Source organism: Geotrypetes seraphini, chromosome 1, assembly GCF_902459505.1.
Source record: "Geotrypetes seraphini chromosome 1, aGeoSer1.1, whole genome shotgun sequence".
Taxonomy (NCBI): Eukaryota; Metazoa; Chordata; class Amphibia; order Gymnophiona; family Dermophiidae; genus Geotrypetes; species Geotrypetes seraphini.
In genome coordinates, this window is record NC_047084.1 from 155,053,348 (window position 1) to 155,075,842 (window position 22,495).

Genomic DNA, 22,495 nt, shown 5'->3' on the forward strand with positions numbered 1-22,495 from the left:
CAGGAAACTACAGGCCGGTGAGCTTGACCTCGGTCCCTGGAAAGATGATGGAAGCGCTGATTAAAGACAGCATTTGGGAACACATCGAAAACAATGGGCAACTAAAGTCGAGCCAACAAACTTATTATACTTCTTTGAGGGGGTGAACAGCCAGGTGGATAGAGGGGAATCCATAGACATCATTTACCTTGACTTCCAAAAAGCCTTTGACAAGGTACCACACGAAAGAATGCTAAGGAAGCTATGGAACCACGGGTTGCAAGGGGAGGTCCACCGATGGATCAAAAACTGGCTGGCGGACAGTAAACAGAGGGTTGGAGTAAAGGGCCATTACTCAGATTGGCAAAGGGTCACGAGCAGAGTTCCACAGGGGTCGGTGCTGGGACCGCACCTGTTCAATATATTTATTAACGACCTGGAGGCGGGAACAAAATGTGAGGTTATTAAATTTGCGGATGACACTAAATTATACAGCAGGGTCATAACCATGGAGGACTGTGAAGACTTCCAAAAAGATCTGACAACGCTGGTAGAGTGGGCCAAAAAGTGGCAAATGAGCTTCAACATAGGGAAATGCAAGGTCATGCATATTGGGAAAAAGAACTCGATGTTCACTTACAAGATGGGGGATCACCGCTAGGGATGAGCAACCTTGAAAGAGACCTGGGAATGATGGTGGACACAACATTGAAGGCGTCGGCGCAGTGCGCCACAGCCTCAAGGAAAGCGAACAGAATGTTGGGTATCATTAAGAAAGGTATCACAACCAGGATGAAGGAAGTCAACCTGCCACTGTATCGTGCAATGGTGCGCCCGCACCTGGAGTACTGTGTCCAGTACTGGTCGCCGTACCTCAAGAAAGACATGGCAGTACTTGAGAGAGTCCAGAGAAGAGCAACTAAGCTAATAAAAGGTATGGGGGACCTCTCATATACTGGCAGACTGAAAACGCTGTGGCTTTTCTCCCTGGAAAAGCGACGACTCAGGGGAGACATGATAGAAACCTTCAAGATCATGAAGGGCATAGAAAAAGTGGATAGGGACAGATTTTTCAAACTAAGGAGAACCACAGGTACAAGGGGGCACTCGGAGAAATTGAAAGGGGAAAGGTTTAGAACAAACGCTAGGAAGTTCTTTTTCACCCAGAGGGTGGTGGATACATGGAACGCGCTGCCAGAGGATGTGATAGGCAGAAGTACGCTACAGGGCTTCAAAGAAGGTCTGGACAGGTACCTGGAGGACAAAGGGATTGAGGGGTACAGATAGGAGTAGAGGTAAGGTTATAGGGACAGGATTAGAGGTAAATTACAAAATTAGTCAGAGACCACTGTTCAGGCAGTGGGCCTGATGGGCCGCCGCAGGAGCGGACCGCTGGGCGAGATGGACCTCTGGTCTGCCCCAGCGGAGGCAACTTCTTATGTTCTTATTTATTATTTTTATAGCGGTGAAAAGACGTACGCAGCGCTGTACATTTTAACAGTCCCTGCTCAGAAGAGCTTACAATCTAATTTAGACAGGATATTTCAGGGTTGGGGAGATTATGGTAGAGGAAATGATTCCTAGGTATAGGTATCTGACAGCATTGAGTGGGAGTTAAGAGTTGAACATTAGCTCATGACCTGCAAATTTAAAAAAAAAAGAAGAAGCGCTGCTTTAATAATACATTAAATCTGAGCCTATTGTATGGGAAAGCCCAAATTTTACTGCTTTCTTTAGTACAAGGTCTCATAAAATAGTTGGGACCCAATACAGCATTTTAAACATCCCATCGGCTGAGCGTGATACAGCAAGCTCCTTGTTCGGTGCATGGTTTCTAGATGAGAGTTTCCCATGGGAAGATTAGTCTGGGCCCAGCCATTCCTCCCTGTCACGTCTGCATGTCCCAGTCCCAGTCAGCTCTGACGGAGTCACACATTGCAGAGTTTATAGTAACACAGTACATGATGGCAGATAAAGACCTGAACGGTTCATCCAGTCAGCCCATATATTATACCCATTAAAAAATACATGATTATATTAACTTGTCTCTTCTTTGATATTTCTGGGCTGTAGACTGTAAAGTCTGGTATTGTCCTAGGTTCCAAATGCTGAAGTTGCCGTCCCAGCTCACTCCAGCCTATCCAACCATCCCGTTGTTTGCAGGACATCTACCGTAAAGTCTGGCCAGTAACATCCTCCTGTTCCATATTAATGGACTTCCCATTGATGCCCATCCTACAATGAAACACCATATATGGCAGGTCTGTCCAATACCGGCCTTAGTTCTTTAATTTACATCCTTCATTTACTAATTAGAGATCCTCTATTTTTATCCCATGCTTTTTTGAATTCCATCACTCCACCACTTCCCTCGGGAGGGCATTCCAGGCATCTACCACCCTCTCCGTGAAGAAGAATTTCCTCCTAAGTCTTCCTCCCTGTAACCTCAAATTCTGCCCATTTTTTCTTCTCTGGAAAAGATTTGGTTCTCTATTAATGCCTTTCACGTTTAGTCCTTATACTCCTATTATAAATTGGAAATGTGTATAGATTGAAGGTTTTCCCTTTGCAAAATGAAGGCAGGCTGTTCAGTATCCACAAAGCCCATTTCCTAAACTCGGCGCATAAATTATACTGCTAAGAGCCTCTCTGTAAGCACAGCTTGCAAGAACAAACCATTCAGTGCTGATCTAAATGAAACATCTATAACCCAATACAGTGAGATCCCTTTTGAGTGCAACTAATCATAAAACTACATAGTTCTCATGCTGGACTTTAGACGGAGGGGGGGAGTGGGGGGGGGGGAACCTGTGCGGCTCATGCATTCAGCATGCCCTCATGTTTAAATTAGACCAGCATGCTGAGGAGACACTCAGGCGCCAAGGGGTCTATTAAATGAAACTCTTGCCAAAGAATTGGTATGTACTTTAAGTGGCCCATAGCAAGTGATTTAATCATATTTACGGTAGCATGGTTGACGTAAAACTGTTGCCGATTATCTTACATAGGAACCTGAAAGCTACAGTAAATATATTATTTACACTGAGGAAACTAGAAAACATAGAAACATACGGGGCTCCTTTTACAAAGGCGCGGTGGCGGTTTAACGCGCGTAATACCACACGCTAAACCGCCGGCCGCACTAGCCGCTACCGCCTCCTCTTGAGCAGGCGGTAGTTTTTAGGCTAGTGCGGGGGTTAGCGCGCGATGAAACGTTGCGCGCGTTTGAAGCCGCTACCGCGGCTTCGTAAAAGGAGCCCACGGTCTATGCCTTCATTTTTTCCTATCTGTCTATCAATTCCTGTGGGCTTTGGTGCTTTTGCCAAGGGAGTATCGCTTCTGCGGCTTTGTAAAAGGGGCCCTTAGATTCTCTCCTCCCCCCCCCCCAAGATTTTCACACTTTTTTGTTCGCGCATTCGTTTTAAAGAGGAATTTTAACATGCGTTAGAACATTTTTTTAAAAAACTCTGCCCCCTCCCCCTCAAAAACTTTAACACAAAATACTATACATTTTTGTATTGCAAGACCTCGCTTGTTTAGAACAGTCGCCGCACCCTTGCAGCATCAGAGAGAGAAGAACCATCGGCTCAGTCGTGATGTGTGTAGACCGTGTGTACTTGTATTGCAAGACATTGCTTGTATATCAAGTTAAAATTTAATCAAATGTTTTGCTTGTCTTGCAAAACACTTGCAAACCAAGTTACTTGCAATCCGAGGTTTTACTGTAATTTAACTTCATCCATCCCAGAAAAGTCATGACCTACACAAGCACAATAAAAAAAAAAAAAAGTTCCTAGAGTTAAAAAAAAAAAAAAAAGAAGTGTTCCATAACAAATTATTATAAAGACAATATCTGCAAGATAATGATAAAATCTTCGGCAGGATGGAACCTGAAACAAAACATCCCCACCCTTTTCCTGCTCCCATATCCAGCCTCCAAACATTCCACGTTCTGCTCCTTCATCAAAGTGCCTGTGAACATCCCAAACTCAGGATAAGTGCACGCTTCCTCGCGTCAAATGCAGGGCTGGGCTTTGTTTTGGCTTTCCGTCCTGTTGCTTGTTGCTTGGGCTTGCAAAAAGTTCCTCATTTGATCTCGGCCCCTTTGCCAACTGTGGTAAAAAGCCACTTCTGTAAGACCTCGCTGAGCATGTTCAGTCCCAGTGGGAGATACTGTACCAGGAGCATTTAGGACTTTAATATAGTAGATGTGTACTGCAAAATGTACTGTAGAAGAAAATGTATTGTCTTCATGGGGGGCAGTTTTCAGATATCTATTCATAACTGGAAATGAGTCTGGGTGTATTTTTCCCCATAGACTTTGTACCCCTTTTCAAAAGGAGGACATCAGGATGTCTGATAACCCTAGATTTGCCCCATGCTTTTTCGGTGGGTATTTTTTTCTCTTCCAAACTATGAATATTTATTGGGATTTACAATATACTGAATTGTCAGACACTCTTAAGTATTTTTCCCAATCTGTCCCAGCAGAGGCAATGGAAGAATTAAGGCCCAAATTCTGTAACCAGCGCCTAAACTTAGGCACCTATTTCGGAGGCGCCCAACTAGATAGGCGCCTATCTAACTTGAATAACACGCTCAATTAAGCTTTTTAATCAGCACTGATTGAAACCTAGGCGCCTATCAAGAAAGCGCGATTCTGTAACAAGGCGCCTCAAAAAATGTAGGCGGTCTTCAAAAAAATAGGCGCTATGCATGTTAGGCGGGGGCACATGTTAGGCGCCTTGTTGCAGAATCACTGCTCTTAAGCGTGCTTATGCGCTCAGCGAGGCGCCTCATTTTTAGTTGTGCCTAGAGCTGGCCTATTTCTTGGGTGTCTCCAAAATAGGTTCCGCTCAGCGTGATTCATTAAACAGCACCCAATTTTACTTGAATCCCGCTGAACAGTGCCTAATTAGGCGCCTAACTTTTGGGCGCTTCTTATAGAATTTGCCCTTAAGTGACTTGTCCAGAGTCACAAGGAGCAGGCTGGGATCAAACTCACAACCTCAGGATGCTGAGCCAGCAGTTCTAACCACTAGACCACGCCTCCACCTTTTTTTACCCAGTCATTGCCCCAGGAAGCAACCCCATCCAATGGGGGTAAATGTATGTGCCTTGAGAAATGACACCCAGAGCTGCAAATCCACTAGGGTCTAGATTCAGTAAAAGTGAGGGAGAGGGGGGGCCTCAAAAATTGGCACAGAAAGAAAAAACTGACACACGGTTCTATTCTATAATGTGCACTCAAAGATGAGCACCAATTATAGAATAGCCCTGAGTGCCAATTTCAGGGCCCAAATTCGAATACCTGCTGAAACCAGGTGTAATTCCTGGTGCCCAGTTTGGGCGTACATCCCGGTGTCAGGTCAAAAGCGCGCCGGGACAAAGGCACGAGCAGACAATTGAGCGCAGCGCAGAGGCGCACGCCAAAGAAAATTACTGTTTTTAGGGCTCCGACGAGGGGCAGCCCCCACTTTACTTAATACAGATCGTGCCGCGTTGTGGGGGCGTTGTGGGGGATTTGGGGGGTTGTAACCCCCCACATTTTACTGAAAATTTCACTTTTTCCCTGTTTTTAGGGAAAAAGTTAAGTTTACAGTAAAATGTGGGGAGTTACAACCCCCCAAACCCCCCACAACGCCGGCGCGATTTGTATTAAGTAAACTGGGGGTGCTCCCCAACAAAATCCCCCGTCGGAGCCCCTAAAAACAGTAATTTTCTTCAGCGCGCACCTCCGTCTTGCTCTCAGTTGTCGGCGCGCGCCTTTGTCTTCCGCGTTGTTGTCTATGAACCGTACATCCCTGGTATTCTGTAACAGTTTTAGGAATCCCCCTGATCCACCCATGCTCCTCCCATGGCCAAGTTCCCTTTTGGATTACATGCTATAGGATTTCGGCACACATCATTTTAAAATTTTCAAACTGGTGCTAATTACGGATGCTTTAGCCTGTGCAGTCGGGTGCACATCTTGGATCAGTGCCCAAATGAACAATCATCCAATTGTGGTGCCATATACAGTGCTCCCCCGCGAATTCGGCGGTCCCGGTCATGTGCGGTATTTTCTGACCGCGAACCGCCGACCCGGAGAGGGCAGCCGGAGCGCCAGCGAGTGAAGGAAATCACTCCCCGTTTGCTCCGACTGCCTTCTTCCTCTTCCTGTTCTAAAGTCGGGCCTCACCAATCAAAACCTGCAGAATACAATGAAAACCAGGAACCTCTAGCCAGACTTGGGCTGGTACTTTGTAAAGCTGGATTATAAAGTCCTACTTAAAATCTGAGTGTCTCCACGGTTCTTTCAGCTAACATCTGTTGTGCTCCGCTGTTCTGATTAATACTGTCTGTGGCCACTATGCCCCTGGGCGGTGTATTCTGTTTCCCAATCATTGTCCACATCTGCTCCTCTTCCCATACACTAATTTCAAAGAAAGCCAAAAGTTCTCAGCTCCAGATGATGGCTTAAAAATGTATACATGTATTATTACTGAGGAAAGGACCTCACTGGTTCATTTCCTAATACAAAAGTCCATAAGCTATTATTAAGATGGGTGTGGAGAAATCCGCTGCTTATTCCTAGAATCTGTTTTACTCCTTGGGATCTTGCCAGGTACTTGTGACCTGGGCTGGCCATTCTTTGGAAACAGGATACTGGGCTTGATGGACCTTCGATCTTATGGTCTTATGGTTGCAGGAGCTTACGACTTTTAGCACTTACCCCCCCCCCTCATGCTATAAACTTGGGTGGATACTTTTATACATAGCGTGCAAAGCTGTGTGTACACTAGTGCTATCCGATAAAGGAATTGATCATCACAGGTCACCTTTGTTGTTTTTCTTGTCAGTCTACCTTGGAAAGGTAGTGTGGTGCTTAAGCACAATGTTTATGAAAGTTAGGCGTAGAGTTGGGCTTAGTGGTGCCTAAACTGGGCTTAGGCATCGATAGGTGTCCTAAGATTAGGCGCACCCTGATGAGTGCGCCTAATATAAAACAAGCACCTCCATGAAAAACATGCCCACAATCTGCCCCATAACCAAGTGAGGCGCCTACCGTCCAATTAAATGTAATTTACATCAATTACAAGGTGTTAATTGTCAATTATCAGTTCTGATTAAGCCTTTTAATTAAGGGCTAGCGGTTTTAGCGCACGCATCCAATTAGCGCGCACTAGCTGAAAATCTACCGCCTGCTCAAAAGGAGGCGGTAGCGGCTAGCACGCGGGGCGATTTAGCACGCGCTATTCCACGTGGTAAGGCCCTAGCGCACCTTCGTAAAAGGAGCCCTAAGTTAGGCATCTAGATCAGCTAGGCGCGCCAATCTAGGCGCCTAACTGTAGGCGTCATTTATGGAATCTGGGCCAAACAAAACAATTTGAACTGTTGGATACACTCGAAGAAAAAAAACCGTGAAGCATTTGAAGAAAATAAATACATTGAGGGGCATAATCGAAAGGAACGTCTAAGTCCGTTTTCGTCTAAGTCGCAAGTCGTCCAAAGTAAAATACAGCTTAGGACACATTTTTGAAAAATACGTCCAACTTCTTTTTTGTTTCGAAAATCGTCTAATTATACGTCCTGCCGATCTGATCGACCAAGTCGCTAAATCGTCCATCTTTATACCACATTTTCGTCCAACGTTTCATACAAGTCCAAAACGCCTAGAATAAACCCTGTTGGACGTGGGAGGGGTCTGCAAAGTGATGGACTGAACATCCAGACATGGCACCTAAATAGTGGGGTACCTTACAGGGCACTGCTGTGAACTTCACAAAAAGGGTGTCTTGTCTTCTCACTACAGCTCCCTTATAGGTCATGGTGAGCCCCCAAACCACTTCCAGAATCCCCTAGACCCACTTATCTACCACCCCAATAGTCCTTATGGCTGCAGGAGCCACATATATGCCAGTAAAAAAGGATTTTGGGGGTGTATAGGGGAGTGCACGTTTCAATATTAATGCAGTGATTACAGGGGCTTATGGGCATGGGTCCTCTGTGCAGCACGACTAGACTTTCCTATGCTAGGCTGCCAAGTGATGATGTTCTGGAGGCACAATTTTCAAGTTGTGATTAATATTTTAATGGGGTGGGGGGGTCAGTAATCACTGGGGTAGTGTGTGGGGGTCTGTATTATGTGTTTGCAGTGCTTATCTGGTCACTTTAGGTGAGTTTTTGTGACTTAGACCATGTTTTAAATGGTCTAAGTCACAACATCCAAGTTCTGTCGATCCTGGGTAATACATGCAGTATGACTAAGTCTAAGCCTGCCACGTCCCGCCCAAATCCCGCCCTCGACACTCCTCCTGAAACGCCCCGTTTAACTATGGTCGTTCAGCGGCACTATGAAAGCCTAGGTCGTTTAGAAATACATCCAAAACCCGTTTTTATTATCGGCACTTGGACATATTGTGACAATGTTCGTCCAAGTGCCGACTTAGGCCGGTTTTTGGACGTTTTTCTCTTTCGATTATGAGCCCCTTAGTATACCTGATTGTAACTTACCTTGATCTACTACCCAGCGACCGGAATTGAATTTCCGGCTTCATTGTTGGCTGCCAGAACTTAACTGGTTAAGCCGATATTTAGTGCTAGCCAGTTAAGTTCCTATTGGTTAAAGTTTTAACTGCTAAACCAATGCTGAATGTCGGTGCTAACCGGCTATATCATACGATAGAGCCAGTTTGCCACTATGTGCCTACCGCAAATATTCAGTGGAGATAACAGCTGTCTACCGCTGAATATTGTGATTGCTGACCAGTTAAATAGTGCTGAATCTTGGGGGGGAGGGATTGTGTTTAAAAGACAGGAGGGATACCCACTCCCTCCTGCCACCGGATGCTCCCCCGGACCATGCAGAGGCTATGTCAGTTTCTATACTCATATATACGATTTAACCAATGGTCTCTAAACATTTGCACACAGTGGCTAAAGTTTTCATCCAATGACAGTGTGGCGGTTACCCGCGGCTAGCCGCGTTTAGCCGCGGGTAATCCGCCAAAATGGTGACCCAAAAAAAATGGTCACCGCAAGTTCGGGGACAAGGCCATTCACCGCCCCATGGAGCGGTGAATGGTAGCACGGGGCGGTGAACAATCTTGAACGCGCGGTGACCCAGCGTTCGAACCGGCAGCCTACTCTCTCCCGCCGGCCGTCCATGTATCTCCCTCCCTCAATTTCCCTTACCTTTCCTTCTTAAAATGGTGATTTCTATAAGGCTACGAGCTGTATTACAACCGGAGCCTTGAAGTCGCGTTGCGTTGCCTGCTGGTAAAAGTCTCCTCTGACGCAACTTCCTGTTTCCGGTTGCAACGGAGGAGACTTCTAGTAGGCACCCCGATGCGACTTCAAGGCTCCGGCTGTAATACAGCTCGTAGCCTTATAGAAATCACCATTTTAAGAAGAAAAGGTAAGGGAAAAGGAGGGAAATGCACGGCTGGCCGGCGTGAGGGAGCTGCTGGACCGCGTGAAGGGTGCTGGGGGTGGGGGGATGGAGAGGAGAAGACGCTGAAGACGGGGACGGGGCGGTGAAAGAGACAGCGGGGCGGTGAAGGAGGCGGCAGAAATGGGGACGGGGCGGTGAAAAGAACAGCGGGGACGGGGCGGTGCAGAGTTTGGTGGTCCAGGGACAGGGCGGTGACGGGGACATAATTTTTCCCCGTGTCATTCTCTAATTAGAATCAAGATTTATGGCATTTTATGTTGAATGTATATTGTGAATAATCAAAATTGCAACATGGAAGATCTACTTTGCAGTGAGTACTGAATTTACTGTTTTCTGTCTTTCAGGTATCGAGCTGTTGCTTCATGGAGCCGTGTACAGGGAATTGGGATCCCCTTGGTCACTGCTATTGAAATCATTGCCATATGGGTTATCTCCATTATTTTAGCTGTTCCGGAAGCAATTGGCTTTATAATGGTGTCTTTCAATTACCGAGGAGAAGAGCATAATACCTGCATGCTCATCGCTACAAGCAGCTTCATGGAGGTTTGTATTATGTGAAAGATATATCTAAAGATTAGCAGTTGGGGGAAAAAAAAAAAGAAAAGCATTAACCATGATTTAGAGAAGGAGAAAGAAACAGGATAATAGACATGAAGCCGCGGAGAAATCAAGAAATATCAGAGAAAGCAGCAACGGTTAAAATTGAGCAGCAGGAAGTACAAGTGTTTACAGCAGGAAATTTCAGAAAAACAAGAGAAGTTGATTGGAAACAAGTAGGGTTGCCAGATGGGCGGGACTAGACTTGCCTATCCCTAGCCCCGCCCCCTGCTGCCCACTCAAAAGTAGGACATGTCCAGGGAAATTCGTATTTCTAGTAACCCTAGAAACAAGGGCAGAGAAAACAGGAGAAGGGGAGGAATATATGGGCGTCATCGTTATCTATTTATTTATTTTATACTACTTATATCTTTTTTTCTCTCTCTCTCTTTATGTACTATAGAGATTAATAACAGTTTCAGTCTAATAATCAATGGCACTTCATTCATTTTTCCAAGTTACTGAACTGAATCAAATTGAATCGAAATTGCCCTTCTATTCCACAGGTTTCCACATAAGTGGTTCAATGCGAATCAGAAAAGAATTTAGCCAGTTAAAAATACCTGGAAAATACAGTTTTACGCAAAATTATTAAGGGCCTCTTTTAGCAAGCTGAATTGCGCGGACCGGCACGGTAAATGTACTGAAGCCCATAGGGATTGAATGGGCTTCAGTGTATTTGCCGCACAGCACTCTCTATCGCAGCTTGATAAAAAAAAGGTCCTAAATTATTTATTTTTATGGACAATTTCCTGGAGGAAAAGTCCATAGTCTGTTATTGAGAAAGACATGGGGGAAGCCACTGCTTGCCCTAGATCGGTAGCATGGAATATTGCTACTCCTTGGGGTTCCGGAATCTTTTGTTACTCTTTGGGATTCCGGAATCTTGCTATTCTATGGGATTCTGTTTGGAATGTTGCTACTCCTTGGGTTTTGGCCAGGTACTAGTGACCTGGATTGGCCACCGTGAGAATGGGCTACTGGGCTTGATGGACCATTAAGGCTATTCTCATGTTCTTATGTCCACAATCAGCTACTAACTCTATGTTGCCATATTGAAAACTTTGCTAACCAGTCTTTTCTTAAGCTGTTATAGTTTCATTGTGGTTCCTTGAAATGCCAATTTCCAATAACAAAACATTCCCAGACATCAGACAGTTTACAAAAAAAAAAAAAAAAACCCCATAATCTTATAGCCTCAGAGAAGCATTTGTGCAAAGACTCAGTCTTTTAATCTCTGACGTATCTGAAACTGGTTCCTCATTCCACAGCAAATAGCAGAACATAAATGTTATTAGTCAAGCTCTGGAAATCTTTCTTCTTGTTTATTTCCAGAAATCCTATAAACTCCTGTTGGTGGCATCTCAAATTTTTAGTTTTGGGAACATATGATCTCGTAAATGGGACTGTCTTCCCAGAGTAAACAAGCTAAGGGGACAGGAGATAGCTTATGAAAAAAAAAGGTCCTTTTCATCCATTTGTGTTTTATTGACTTATTTAGAGGCAGGAAACATTTACATGTCAATCTGGATTCTATTATAGGGCTGGATTTTAAAATTCAGCTTTTAAACATAATGTCGAAATGTAGTGAAAATGTCCACTCAATTCCGAGCACTTAGTACATACCATCAGGGCCAGTTCAAGGATACTAATTGACCTAGGCCAGGGGTAGGCAATTCCGGTCCTCGAGAGCCGGAGCCAGGTCAGGTTTTCAGGATATCCATCTCAAGGAGACAGTGCATGCAAATCCATCTCATACATATTCATTGTGGATATCCTGAAAACCTGACCTGGCTCTAGCTCTCGAGGACCAGAATTGCCTACCCCTGACCTAGGCAAATCAGCCTTATGTCTACCCTGCTAACCCCCTTCACATGGGTGTAAGGAAGAATTTTTTCCAATGGGGGGGGGCAAAGTAATTTTTGCATTATCCAATAGAATGTTTTGGATGACAGTCATGAATTTATGGTTCCAATGGAGCTGATATTCAAACCGTGGGAGTTAGCAGGGCTGACTCCCATGATCGGTAGTGAACCCAGAAATTCAACGCTGGGCCATGTCTGCCAACCGGCAATGAATTTCTGATCTATTTTTAACTGCTAAAAATATAGCTGGCTAAGCCGATATTCATTGGCTGACCAGCTAAGTCATATGGCCAAACCATGGGGATCCTCACAGTTGCATAACTTCATCTAGGTATTTTCTACTTCTCTCCTCCCTTCCCCTCAAATTTTGGGATTCTAGGAAATTGCCATGGTTCACCTAGTTCACAATGTATCCCCAAGTCCAAATCAGACCCAAAAAGCAATGCAGTGAACAGGCACACTTGGATTTAGGATATTGTATCCTAAATCCAAGTATATTTAGGATATTGTATCCTAAATCCAAGTATCCCTTTGCAAGTAATTATCATTCTTTTCCTAGATTGACATCTTCAATTATTTTTTTTTTTTTTACCAAACTCTTGGCAACATCATTTGTTAGAAAGGATAAGCATTAGGTAGATACCAAATTTATGTGTGTACTGTTGACTCTTCCCCACTTTTCACAACAAATTTGTTCTCAGGGATCCGTATAAGGCCATGAGTCTTGCTAAAAGACACAGATGCTTCATCCACTCATGTTAGGATTCTGGCTCTGGGGCTGCTTATCTGATTGAGGTAAAAGTGTACTCTTGAATGAGTTGAGCAATAACAAGCCACAGCGAAGCATAGAAACAGACCACCCAAAAAGAGAAAAACAACAACGTGTGTCACTGCTTGGTTGCTGGAATCACCTTGGAGGAGGGCGTTTCAGCCATTGCTCAGTGGCAGCACCTAGTGGTCAGACTTTGAGCCCACATTAGCTAGGTTATGGAGGGTACCAGGGCTCATGATAGGTGAGTATGAGGGTTCACAGCATAAACAAACAAAGCAAAAATAAAATAAAATAAACATCAGAATTAGCCCTCCAGTTTTCCTGCAGTTTCCATGCAAATGTTTTGTTAAGTTTGAGGCTCAAACTTTTGTTTTTCCAGACCCTGATCGATTCAAGAATTTTCTAACAGCACAGAAACCTCCCTCCCCAAATGTGAACCGAAATCTCACTAGGAGGTGACATTTTCACGGTAACAATTTATAGCCTGCTTTTACTAAGCCGCGGTAGAGGTTTCTATCATGGCCCGGGGCACAAATGCTCCAACATTGCTCCAATGTTCATAGGAATTCTATGAGCACTGGAGCAGCATCAGAGCATATAGCAGTCTGGGCCATGGTAAAAACTTTTCACATCTTATGTTTGAACATTTTTATTGAAGGAACAAAAAGAAAATATATTCATATAATATATAAAGATATTCCTTACAAATAAATTCACATATTTAAAAATTCCCCTCCATATTATATATATATATATATATATATATATATATATATATATATATATATATTATAATAATAATAATTTTATTCTTATATACCGCCATACCCGGTAAGTTTTTTTTTTTCATCAATTAAGGTAGTATCTGCGTAGACACGCAGATTTACAAACAATTTTATCAGATGTGAACAAGTTTTAACAATTTTACAGATTTTACAGATATAAACAAGTTACCACAATTTTATCAGATATAAACAGTTTTAACCAAACTTGACAGGATGACGGGAGGTAGTGGAAGCTCGGGAGGAGAGAAGCTATTATGTGGGAGGAGAAGAGCGGGGGGCGAAGTGGTAGGAAATGCGGGGGGGGGGGGGGGTCGTTAAGGGTCTTGTTTGCTGAATAGGTAGGTTTTGAGTGATTTTCTGAATCCAAGGTAAGTGGGGGCCTCGAGAATCATTTGTGCAAGCCAATATATGTGTATATTATCAAATAATATAATTTCTCCAAACATTTTATATTATAAGCCATAATCCCCCATATCACCCTCCTCTTCCTTTTTCCTCTCCCTCCTTCCCTTCCCCCCACCCTCCAACCCATTCTCCCTACCCCTCCCAGGATGAAAGGTGACAAAAACAGACAAGTTTTGGAATGCAATTAAGAAAACCATAGTTTCAGTGTAAATGATTAAGAATTAAATTTCTTGCTTTGGTGAAAGTTTTTGAATATATGGATCCCAAGTTTTCATAAAAAGATGAGTTCGTCTAGGAGATCTACGAACCTCCCAAACCTCAAATAGCATTAAACGATGTAATTGATTCACGTCTTAGTCAAAGGGGGCTATGTGTATTTTTCCTTTACATTCTAGTCTCCTGCTTAACTAGTTTATGCACTATTCCTCCTCGTTTAGATTTATTTTTCCTTTTTGCTCTTGTTTGCTGTTTAATCCCCCTTTGACTAAGCCACAGTAGAGATTTCTACCATGGCCCATAGTACTAACAGCTCCGACTACTCCAACGCTCATAGAATTCCTATGAGTGCTGGAGCAGCCCCGGAGCATTTAGCGCTCCGGGCAGCAGTAGAAACCTTTACTGCAGCTTAACAAAAGAGGGGATAAATTTCTTATGTGATAATGATGATTCTTATGTTATAACATTTTATTGAAGGAATCAAGTAATTATACAATAATAAAATACAAAGTAATACAAGTCATTTCACAATTCTGATATTTCCATGCATATTACTATCATTCCTCCCATAATTTTTATATGACCTACCCTATCCCACCCTTTCACCCCCCCCCTTTTCCCTTTCCTTCCCCCCTTCCCTTCCCCCCCCTCCCCGGATGGAAGGTGACATAGATTGCCAGGTCTTGGGATACAATGAAGGTTTCAAAAGTTTCAATGTAATTCATTAAGAATCATACTTCGTGCTCTAGAAGAAAGTTTTTGAATACAGGGGTCCCAAATTTGCATAAAAAGACGAGTTCGTCTAGGAAATCGACGAACCTCCCAAACCTTGAATAAAAGTAAACGACATAGTTGGTTCCTTCAATGCCAAAAACTAGGTTCTTTCTGAAACCAATATTGCAAAATACATTTATGACCTATCATATTTCTGAAATAAAAGGCAGTTCCCTTGACCATGTACCCCACAAGCAGCAGCCTTACCAAATAGCACCCCCCCTTGGGGATTCCACTACTGGACTATCCCATAATGAACCCAAATATGATAGGATGGCAGACCAGAATGACTTAATAAGAGGATATTGCCACAAAGCATGAGATAACGTGATGATTCTCTATTGTTTGCTTTTTATGAGAAATATATTCTGTATTCATATTTTTGATATGGCGTTGTAAAATTATAACTATAAAAAAAAAAGAAAAAGCTGCCTTCCTCGCTTGCTCAAGAGGGTCTTTTTCTCCTTTTTCAGTTTTATAGAGATGCTAAGGACTGGTGGCTGTTTGGCTTTTATTTCTGTGTCCCCCTGATCTGCACTGCAATATTTTATACCTTAATGACAAGCGAGATGCTGAACATGAGAGAGGGAAGTTTGAGAATATCTCTCAGCGAACATCTGAAGCAGGTGTGTAATTCATAAAGCTGCTCAATCGTGTGCAGGTTCACATTTATTCCACAGGTGCATTTAAGGGAGGAATTCATCAACAGGCGCTAACCACATTAGTGCATGCTAATCATGTTAGCACACGCCAGCACGTTCTAAACACTAAAGACATCCATTATATTCCTATCAGTGTCTTTAGCATTCAGCAAGCGCTAACGCGGTAGCGCCCGTTGATAAATTACCCCTAAATGTACCTGCCATATCTCCTCTCTTGTACTTTTAAGTCCGTCCCCCAGATTCTATGAAGGTCGCCCAAGTTTGGGCGCAATCTAGAGATGCACAAAAAAGGATTTATTTAGGCACAAAGGTGTCACCAATAGAACAAGCTCACAAAAGTGAGATCCAGACCCTACACGGTCCATGTTTCAGCACATTCTCCGCCTTCGTCAGGGGTCCTTAAAAATAGTTCATTCGTAAAATACACTGGAGAGATGTACTTGCTTGATTTTCTGAGTTTGTACTTTTGGCTTCACTGCTCTTATTTATATTGTGTATCATACTTATGCATGAACAGGAGGCTCCATTAGTTCCGCATGGACTTAGTGAGGTCAGTACGCAACAGTGTGGCTGCCATATAACTTTACTTCTACTGATAGGGAGAAAATCACTAGTATTCTGTGATGAAAAATAATATTATTCTTTATTGAATCACAGCTCTATTATTGTATTTAAGTTCTTAGCAGGTTTACATTTAAAAAGCAGACACTTATCCACTATCAAAAGTAGATTCAGTTTCATAGAACGCTGCAACAAGTCACGTGTTTAGGTGGAAAAACACATTATCTTCTGCAATTTCCAACCATTTACAGCATAAATGGCAAAACATCAGTAAAAGTCTATAGCAGCGTTAATAGGTTGTGCAATTGGTGCAAAGTAGTGCAAAAACATTTTTTTGAAAGTGCTGAGGTGCTATTAAAGTGCAACGAAGTAAAACGCACATACTTTATTGAAGTAAAACGCACATGGCACCTTAAATTGCACTTTAATAGCACCTCAGCACTTTCAAAAAAATGTTTTTGCACTACTTTGCACCAATTGCACAACCTATTAACGCTGCTATAGACTTTTACTGATGTTTTGCCATTTATGCTGTAAATGGTTGGAAATTGCAGAAGATAATGTGTTTTTCCACCTAAACACGTGACTTGTTGCAGCGTTCTATGAAACTGAATCTACTTTTGATAGTGGATAAGTGTCTGCTTTTTAAATGTAAACCTGCTAAGAACTTAAATACAATAATAGAGCTGTGATTCAATAAAGAATAATATTATTTTTCATCACAGAATACTAGTGATTGGCCCAGGCGCCTTAGGCCCCACCAGTAGGCGGAGCTTTGGGACGGATGGGCCAATCCGGCCTCATTCCGTCGATGGCTGCCTGCCGGACAGGCGGGTTTGGCTCCCGTCTGTCCGGCCAACTACAGAAAGGTACGGGGAAGGGGGTTGGGGGTGTCGTGGGGGTCGGCCAGGGGGGTCGCGGGTCGGCTGGGGGTCGGTCGGAGGTTCTTGGGGGGGGGCGGTCGTTGGGGGGAGGGGGGTTTGCGTCGAGGGCAGGAGGGCCTGGGATCCCTCCTGCCCGTAATGTAGTGCAGGGTGGGGTTAGGGGGTCACCGTGGCCAGGAGGACTTGGGCTCCCTCCTGGCCCGATATTGTCGGGGAGTTGGGGAATCGGCGGGGCAAGAGGGCTTGGGCTCCCTTTTGCCCCGATCGTGTCGGGGAGTCGGGGGGGGGGCAAGAGGGCTTGAGCTCCCTTTTGCCCCGATCGTGTCGGGGAGTCGGGGGGGCAAGAGGGCTTGAGCTCCCTCTTGCCCCGATCGTGTCGGGGAGTCGGGGGGGCAAGAGGGCTTGAGTTCCCTCTTGCCCCGATCGTGTCGGGGAGTCGGGGGGGGCAAGAGGGCTTGAGCTCCCTCTTGCCCCGATCGTGTCGGGGAGTCGGGGGGGCAAGAGGGCTTGAGCTCCCTCTTGCCCCGATTGTGTCGGGGAGTCGGGGGGGCAAGAGGGCTTGAGCTCCCTCTTGCCCCGATCGTGTCGGGGGTGCCAGGGACTACACGGAGTCACCCACCGTACCACCCGATTCGGGTAAGCGCAGGTATCGGTGGGTGGCTTATTTGCGGGGGGGTGCCTTATTTTACATTTTTTTCTAAAAAGGGGGGGCTGTCTTATTTGATGGCCCTGCCTTATCATCGGGGAAACACGGTAAAAAAAAAAAAAAAATGAACAGTTAAGTCCCAGTTTTTGCCGCTGAGACTCTGCCCTCTCACTGTAAAATTAGACTCTACTTAGTCTGTCTTTAAATTTAAAAAATGTGTGTTGTTTTAAAAAACAATTATGTTTTTAGATGTATCTAAATAAAAATAATAACCAAAAATTTATCTTTTTTTATGTCATCTTAGCATATTTTATGCTACAGAACGAATTATTTTTTTTAACATGTATTGTTATGGGAAAACGCGTTTCACACAACGAACGTTTCACATAACAAACTTGCTCCTGGAACGGATTAAGTTCGTTGTGTGAGGCACCACTGTATATAAAATCGGAGGTATGTATGTGTGTGTGTATGTGCCGCGATCACGCAAAAACGGCTTGACCGATTTGAACGAAACTTGGTATGCAGATCCCTCACTACCTGGAATGATATGTTCTGGGGGTCTCGCAGCCCACCTGCACACGTGGGCAGAGCTACAAACAGAAAATCAGATTTCACCCATTCATGTCAATGGAAAAAATGTAAAAAGCTGCCATTCTCACAGTAATTTAAAAACGGCTTGACCGATTTGAACGAAACTTGGTATGCAGATCCCTCACTACCTGGGGTGATATGTTCTGGGGGTCTCGCGGCCCACAACTCTATGTTGCTTGCTCAAGGGTGGGTTCACCCAAGAATTTATATGTTCTTGCTCCAGAAGGTGAAACTAAAATTGTTGTTTATAATCACGTTTTGCGTTAGTTGTATTGTATTCATTTTGTCAAATATTTCACATTATAATTTGAATATTGTACTTTTTATTAAGCTGTAAAAAAATAATTTCATTCACCACTATAAAGTATCTTTATTTGAATCCATTTACAGTGTTATTGCTATAATTAAATACCCGTGCAACGCCGGGGCATCAGCTAGTCATTAAATATAATTTACCACATAAGCGCTTAACACAAACTATTTTGAAGGTGGTAAGGGCTCCCGCGGTAATCCTGTGCTAATCAGCATGTGGTAATGTAGATGCACTAAGGGCTAGATTCACTAATGGCACGGATCCGATCTAATCCGTGAGGGATCTGATCCGTGTCCGGGGGGCTGATTCACGAATTGCCCTCATGCAAATGAGGGCGATCAGAATCACGCCCCCAACCGACTGCCGGGATCGCTCTCTAGCGATCCTGACGCATGCACAGACCCTCTGTAGATGGTCTGCGCATGCGCTGGCCCTCCGTGCCTGGCAGAACAGCCCAAAATCTTTTTTCTAAAATACTTTTTTGCGAGCCCGTGGTTTTAACCTGCTTTAAACCTGTGGGTTAAAACCACGGGCTCGAAGTGCGGGGAAGGGCAGGAGAGTCAGGAGGGCGAGAGCAGGGCGGCAAGTCGTGGCGGTAGGCAGGAGAGATTTGAGGCAAGAGCAGGGCGGCCAGAGCAGCAGATCAGGGCAGAGTGGAGCAGGAGATCGGGGCAGAGAGCAGGGTTTTTACACAAGCGACTGGTCCTGAGCAGTCGCTTATTTTTGGATCGGCCAACCCAGTCAGTGTGCCTGCTTTTTGTTAGTGAATCGCAGCCCTTCCTACTTTGCATGCCGTTTCCCCTCATTTGCATGTGCGGATCGGAATCGGATCGGAGGTGATCGGCCACGAGGTTAGTGAATCGGGTCGGAGGGAAATCGGGTCGCAAAGCGATCGGTACACAATCAGTTTGCTTAATGAATCTAGCCCTAACTGACTCGCGTGCATGCCTCTTTTCTTCCCCAGACCCTCCCTCTCAGCGAAATAATAAAAAAATCATTTTTTAGCACGCAGGTAGTGCGCACACATTTGGGACTTACTGCAGGATGCCTGAGCGTGTGTCTTGCAGTAAGCCTGCTTAAGCTGCGGTAAGTACGCCCTTTTTTGTGCACGTATGAAACTCAACGATGCCCCTTGTTTAGATCACTTTTTCAGTTGACAAATTGTTTCCCGTAATCACATAATAGATCAATTTGACAAGCTGAAGATGTGGTCTCAGCCATCACTGATTAACTGAACTTTTTACGCCCTACTAATTGTGTCCTCCATACCACTTCTCTTTCCTTCAGCGGCGAGAGGTTGCAAAGACGGTTTTCTGCTTGGTCCTGATATTTGCTCTGTGCTGGTTCCCTCTCCATCTGAGTCGGATTATTAAGAAAACCATGTACGATGAACGGGATGGTGGCAGATGTGAATTACTTAGGTATGGCAAGATTCTTTTCCTAATTATCTATCATGCCAAAGAGATGTGAGTCGGACGTAGGAGGCTTTGTTCTGTCTAGGGTTACACTACACTTGGGGGCCTAAGCTCCGTTAGGTGTTTAATGCGGCTTTTAATGCATGCCATCTGCACAGCGACACATTCATTGTTAGTTTATGCTATTTGTCACGTTAAACACTTATTAGGAAGCATTGCATGAGTGGACCGTTTACCAGCTGCTAACATGGTAAACGGTGCAGTGCATTTAGCTGTCCCTCCAATGTGCCATTAAGGAGAGGAAGTTATGAACCCATTGCCCCAGGTACATTAAGTAGATTGTGAGCCTGCCGGGACAGACAGGAAAAAATGCTTGAGTACCTGAATAAATTAATGTAAACCGTTCTGAGCTCCCCTGGGAGAACGATATAGAAAATTGAATAAATAAAAAAAATAAATATGGGCTACCATTAAGACAGACTATTTTACTGTTAACCTAGGGTGACCAGATTTTCTATTTGGAAAATCTGGATCCCTAGACATACCCTCCCCCCCCCCCCCGTTACTCCCTGAACCCTCCCCCCAATCCCATCCTAGCCCTGCCCCCGCTGCCTGCTCTCGTCAGGCAGGAGCGCAGGCGACGCGATGCTGTCATGTGCACGGGACATTGCGTGGCCTCCACGCAAGTGCAGATGCACCCCCTGCCTGACAGTGATTTGTACCAAGTTTTTCAGAAACTGGACAAAGTGCTGGGTTTTGAAAAGCCGTCCAGACCCCCCCAGACATTTGTCCTCCAAAGGAGGACATGTCCGGGAAATCCAAACGTCTGGTAACCTTTAACCTGTCATTGGTAACTAGGACTCAACTGGGACCTGTGCTAAAATAGCCTGTCTTAGGGTTACCAGATTTGTTGAAGCAAAAAAGAGGACATGAGGCCCTGCCCCACCCCGTCCCATTCCACCCCAACCCCCCCACCACCATCACCACCAATTCCACCCCCACACAAACCTCATCTTTTCTTCCCTGAGGTCGAGGCCGCATCTAGAGGGCCTCCGGACATGAGCGGATGCAACACAATGACATCACACGCATGTGCGTGACATCGTCGCATTGCATCCGCACATGCTAGGAGGCCCCCCCCCCCCCCCAGACAGAGCCAGGGCCTTCCAAAATCCGGACAAACCGCCAGGTTTTAAAAATCCATCCGGACCCTCGGACAGTCCTCTAAAAAGAGAACATGTCTGGGTAAATCCAGACATCTGCAAACCTTAGTCTGTCTTAATGGTAGCCCACATTGATAACTTCTCCCTCCTCCTTCACCCCCACCCTTAGTGTGAACATAAGAACCTAAAACTAGCCTTACTGGGTCAGACCAATGGTCCATCTAGCCCATTAGCCCATCCTCATGATGGCCAATCCAGGTCACTAAAACCTGGCAAAATCCCAAAAAGTAGCAACATTTCATGCCACCGACTCTAGTACCCTGACTTCACGTGGCCAATCCAAGTCATTAGTACATGGCAAAAACCCAAATAGTAGCAACATTTCATGCCACTGATCCAGGGCAAGCAGTAGCTTCCCCCATGTGTGTCTCAGTAATAGACCTTGGCTTGCACTTTTCCTCCAAGAAAATAAAAACAGCTTATATTGTGATGTCATAATGCCTCATTCCACCAATGCCTAAGAGTCAACTTCATCAATTATGTCACAATGGCTTGACTGCATATACTGTACTTAGCTCACTTTCTTTTTTTTTTCCACATATACCAGTGATTTTCATTTCTAGAGACATTTCTTTTTAGGAGGGTAGCTATCAAGCTACCATTAAAATGTATTGTTTTATTGTTAACTCTTTATTAGTAACTACTGTTGAACCCGTTAGATTAATGGGTGCTAGAATAGATGTGTAGAATTTCTTTCTTTCTGTCTCTCTCCCTGCCCCGTCTTTCTTTCTTTCTGTCTGTCTCTCTCTCTGCCCCGTCTTTCTTTCTTTTTTCTTTCTGTCTCTCTCCCTGCCCCCATCTTTCTTTCTGTCTCTCTCCCTGACCCCCATCTTTCTTTCTTTCTGTCTCTCTCCCTGCCCCATCTTTTCTTTCTTTCTCTCTGTCTCTCTCCCTGCCTCGTCTTTCTTTCTTTCTGTCTCTCTCACTGCCCCCTTTCTTTCTGTCTTTTTTTCTGTCTCTCTCCCTGCCCCCTGTCTGTCTTTATGTCTTTCTTTCTTTCTTTCTTCTATTGGCTCCTGGCGCTATCCATCACCATTTCCTTAGTCCTCTGAACCCTTTTTGGCCTTCATCGATCCTCCATTGCATTTATCACACTTTCAGTTCCAGCTCCATTTCTGTCTATCCTTCCTTCCATTGCCTCCAAGGCCATTCTTCCTGTCCCTATATTCCACTCCCACCCAGCTTCTCTTCCTTTTTTACCCTTTCTCTTGTACCCCACCCCAGGCCCAATTTCTCTCATCTCTCCCCTGTCCCTCCCCACGGTACTGCAACTCTCCCCCTCCCCATTACTTTAACCCTCTTCACCCAACTGCACTGTCAGTGTTGAGTCTTCGAGTCCTCGCAGTGCTACTATCAATAAAGTGAACT

The 22,495-nt window shown here is 44.6% G+C and overlaps 1 protein-coding gene across 1 annotated transcript in view; it reads left to right on the forward strand.

Annotated features, from left to right (window-relative positions):
* EDNRA (endothelin receptor type A) overlaps nt 1-22,495 on the forward strand; it is a 143,614-nt gene that overhangs the window by 106,696 nt on the left and 14,423 nt on the right. The window contains exons 4-6 of the mRNA XM_033940284.1: nt 9,760-9,958; nt 15,303-15,455; nt 19,777-19,910. Of these exons, the coding sequence (XP_033796175.1) occupies nt 9,760-9,958; nt 15,303-15,455; nt 19,777-19,910 (486 nt within the window). The remainder of the gene's footprint in view (nt 1-9,759; nt 9,959-15,302; nt 15,456-19,776; nt 19,911-22,495) is intronic.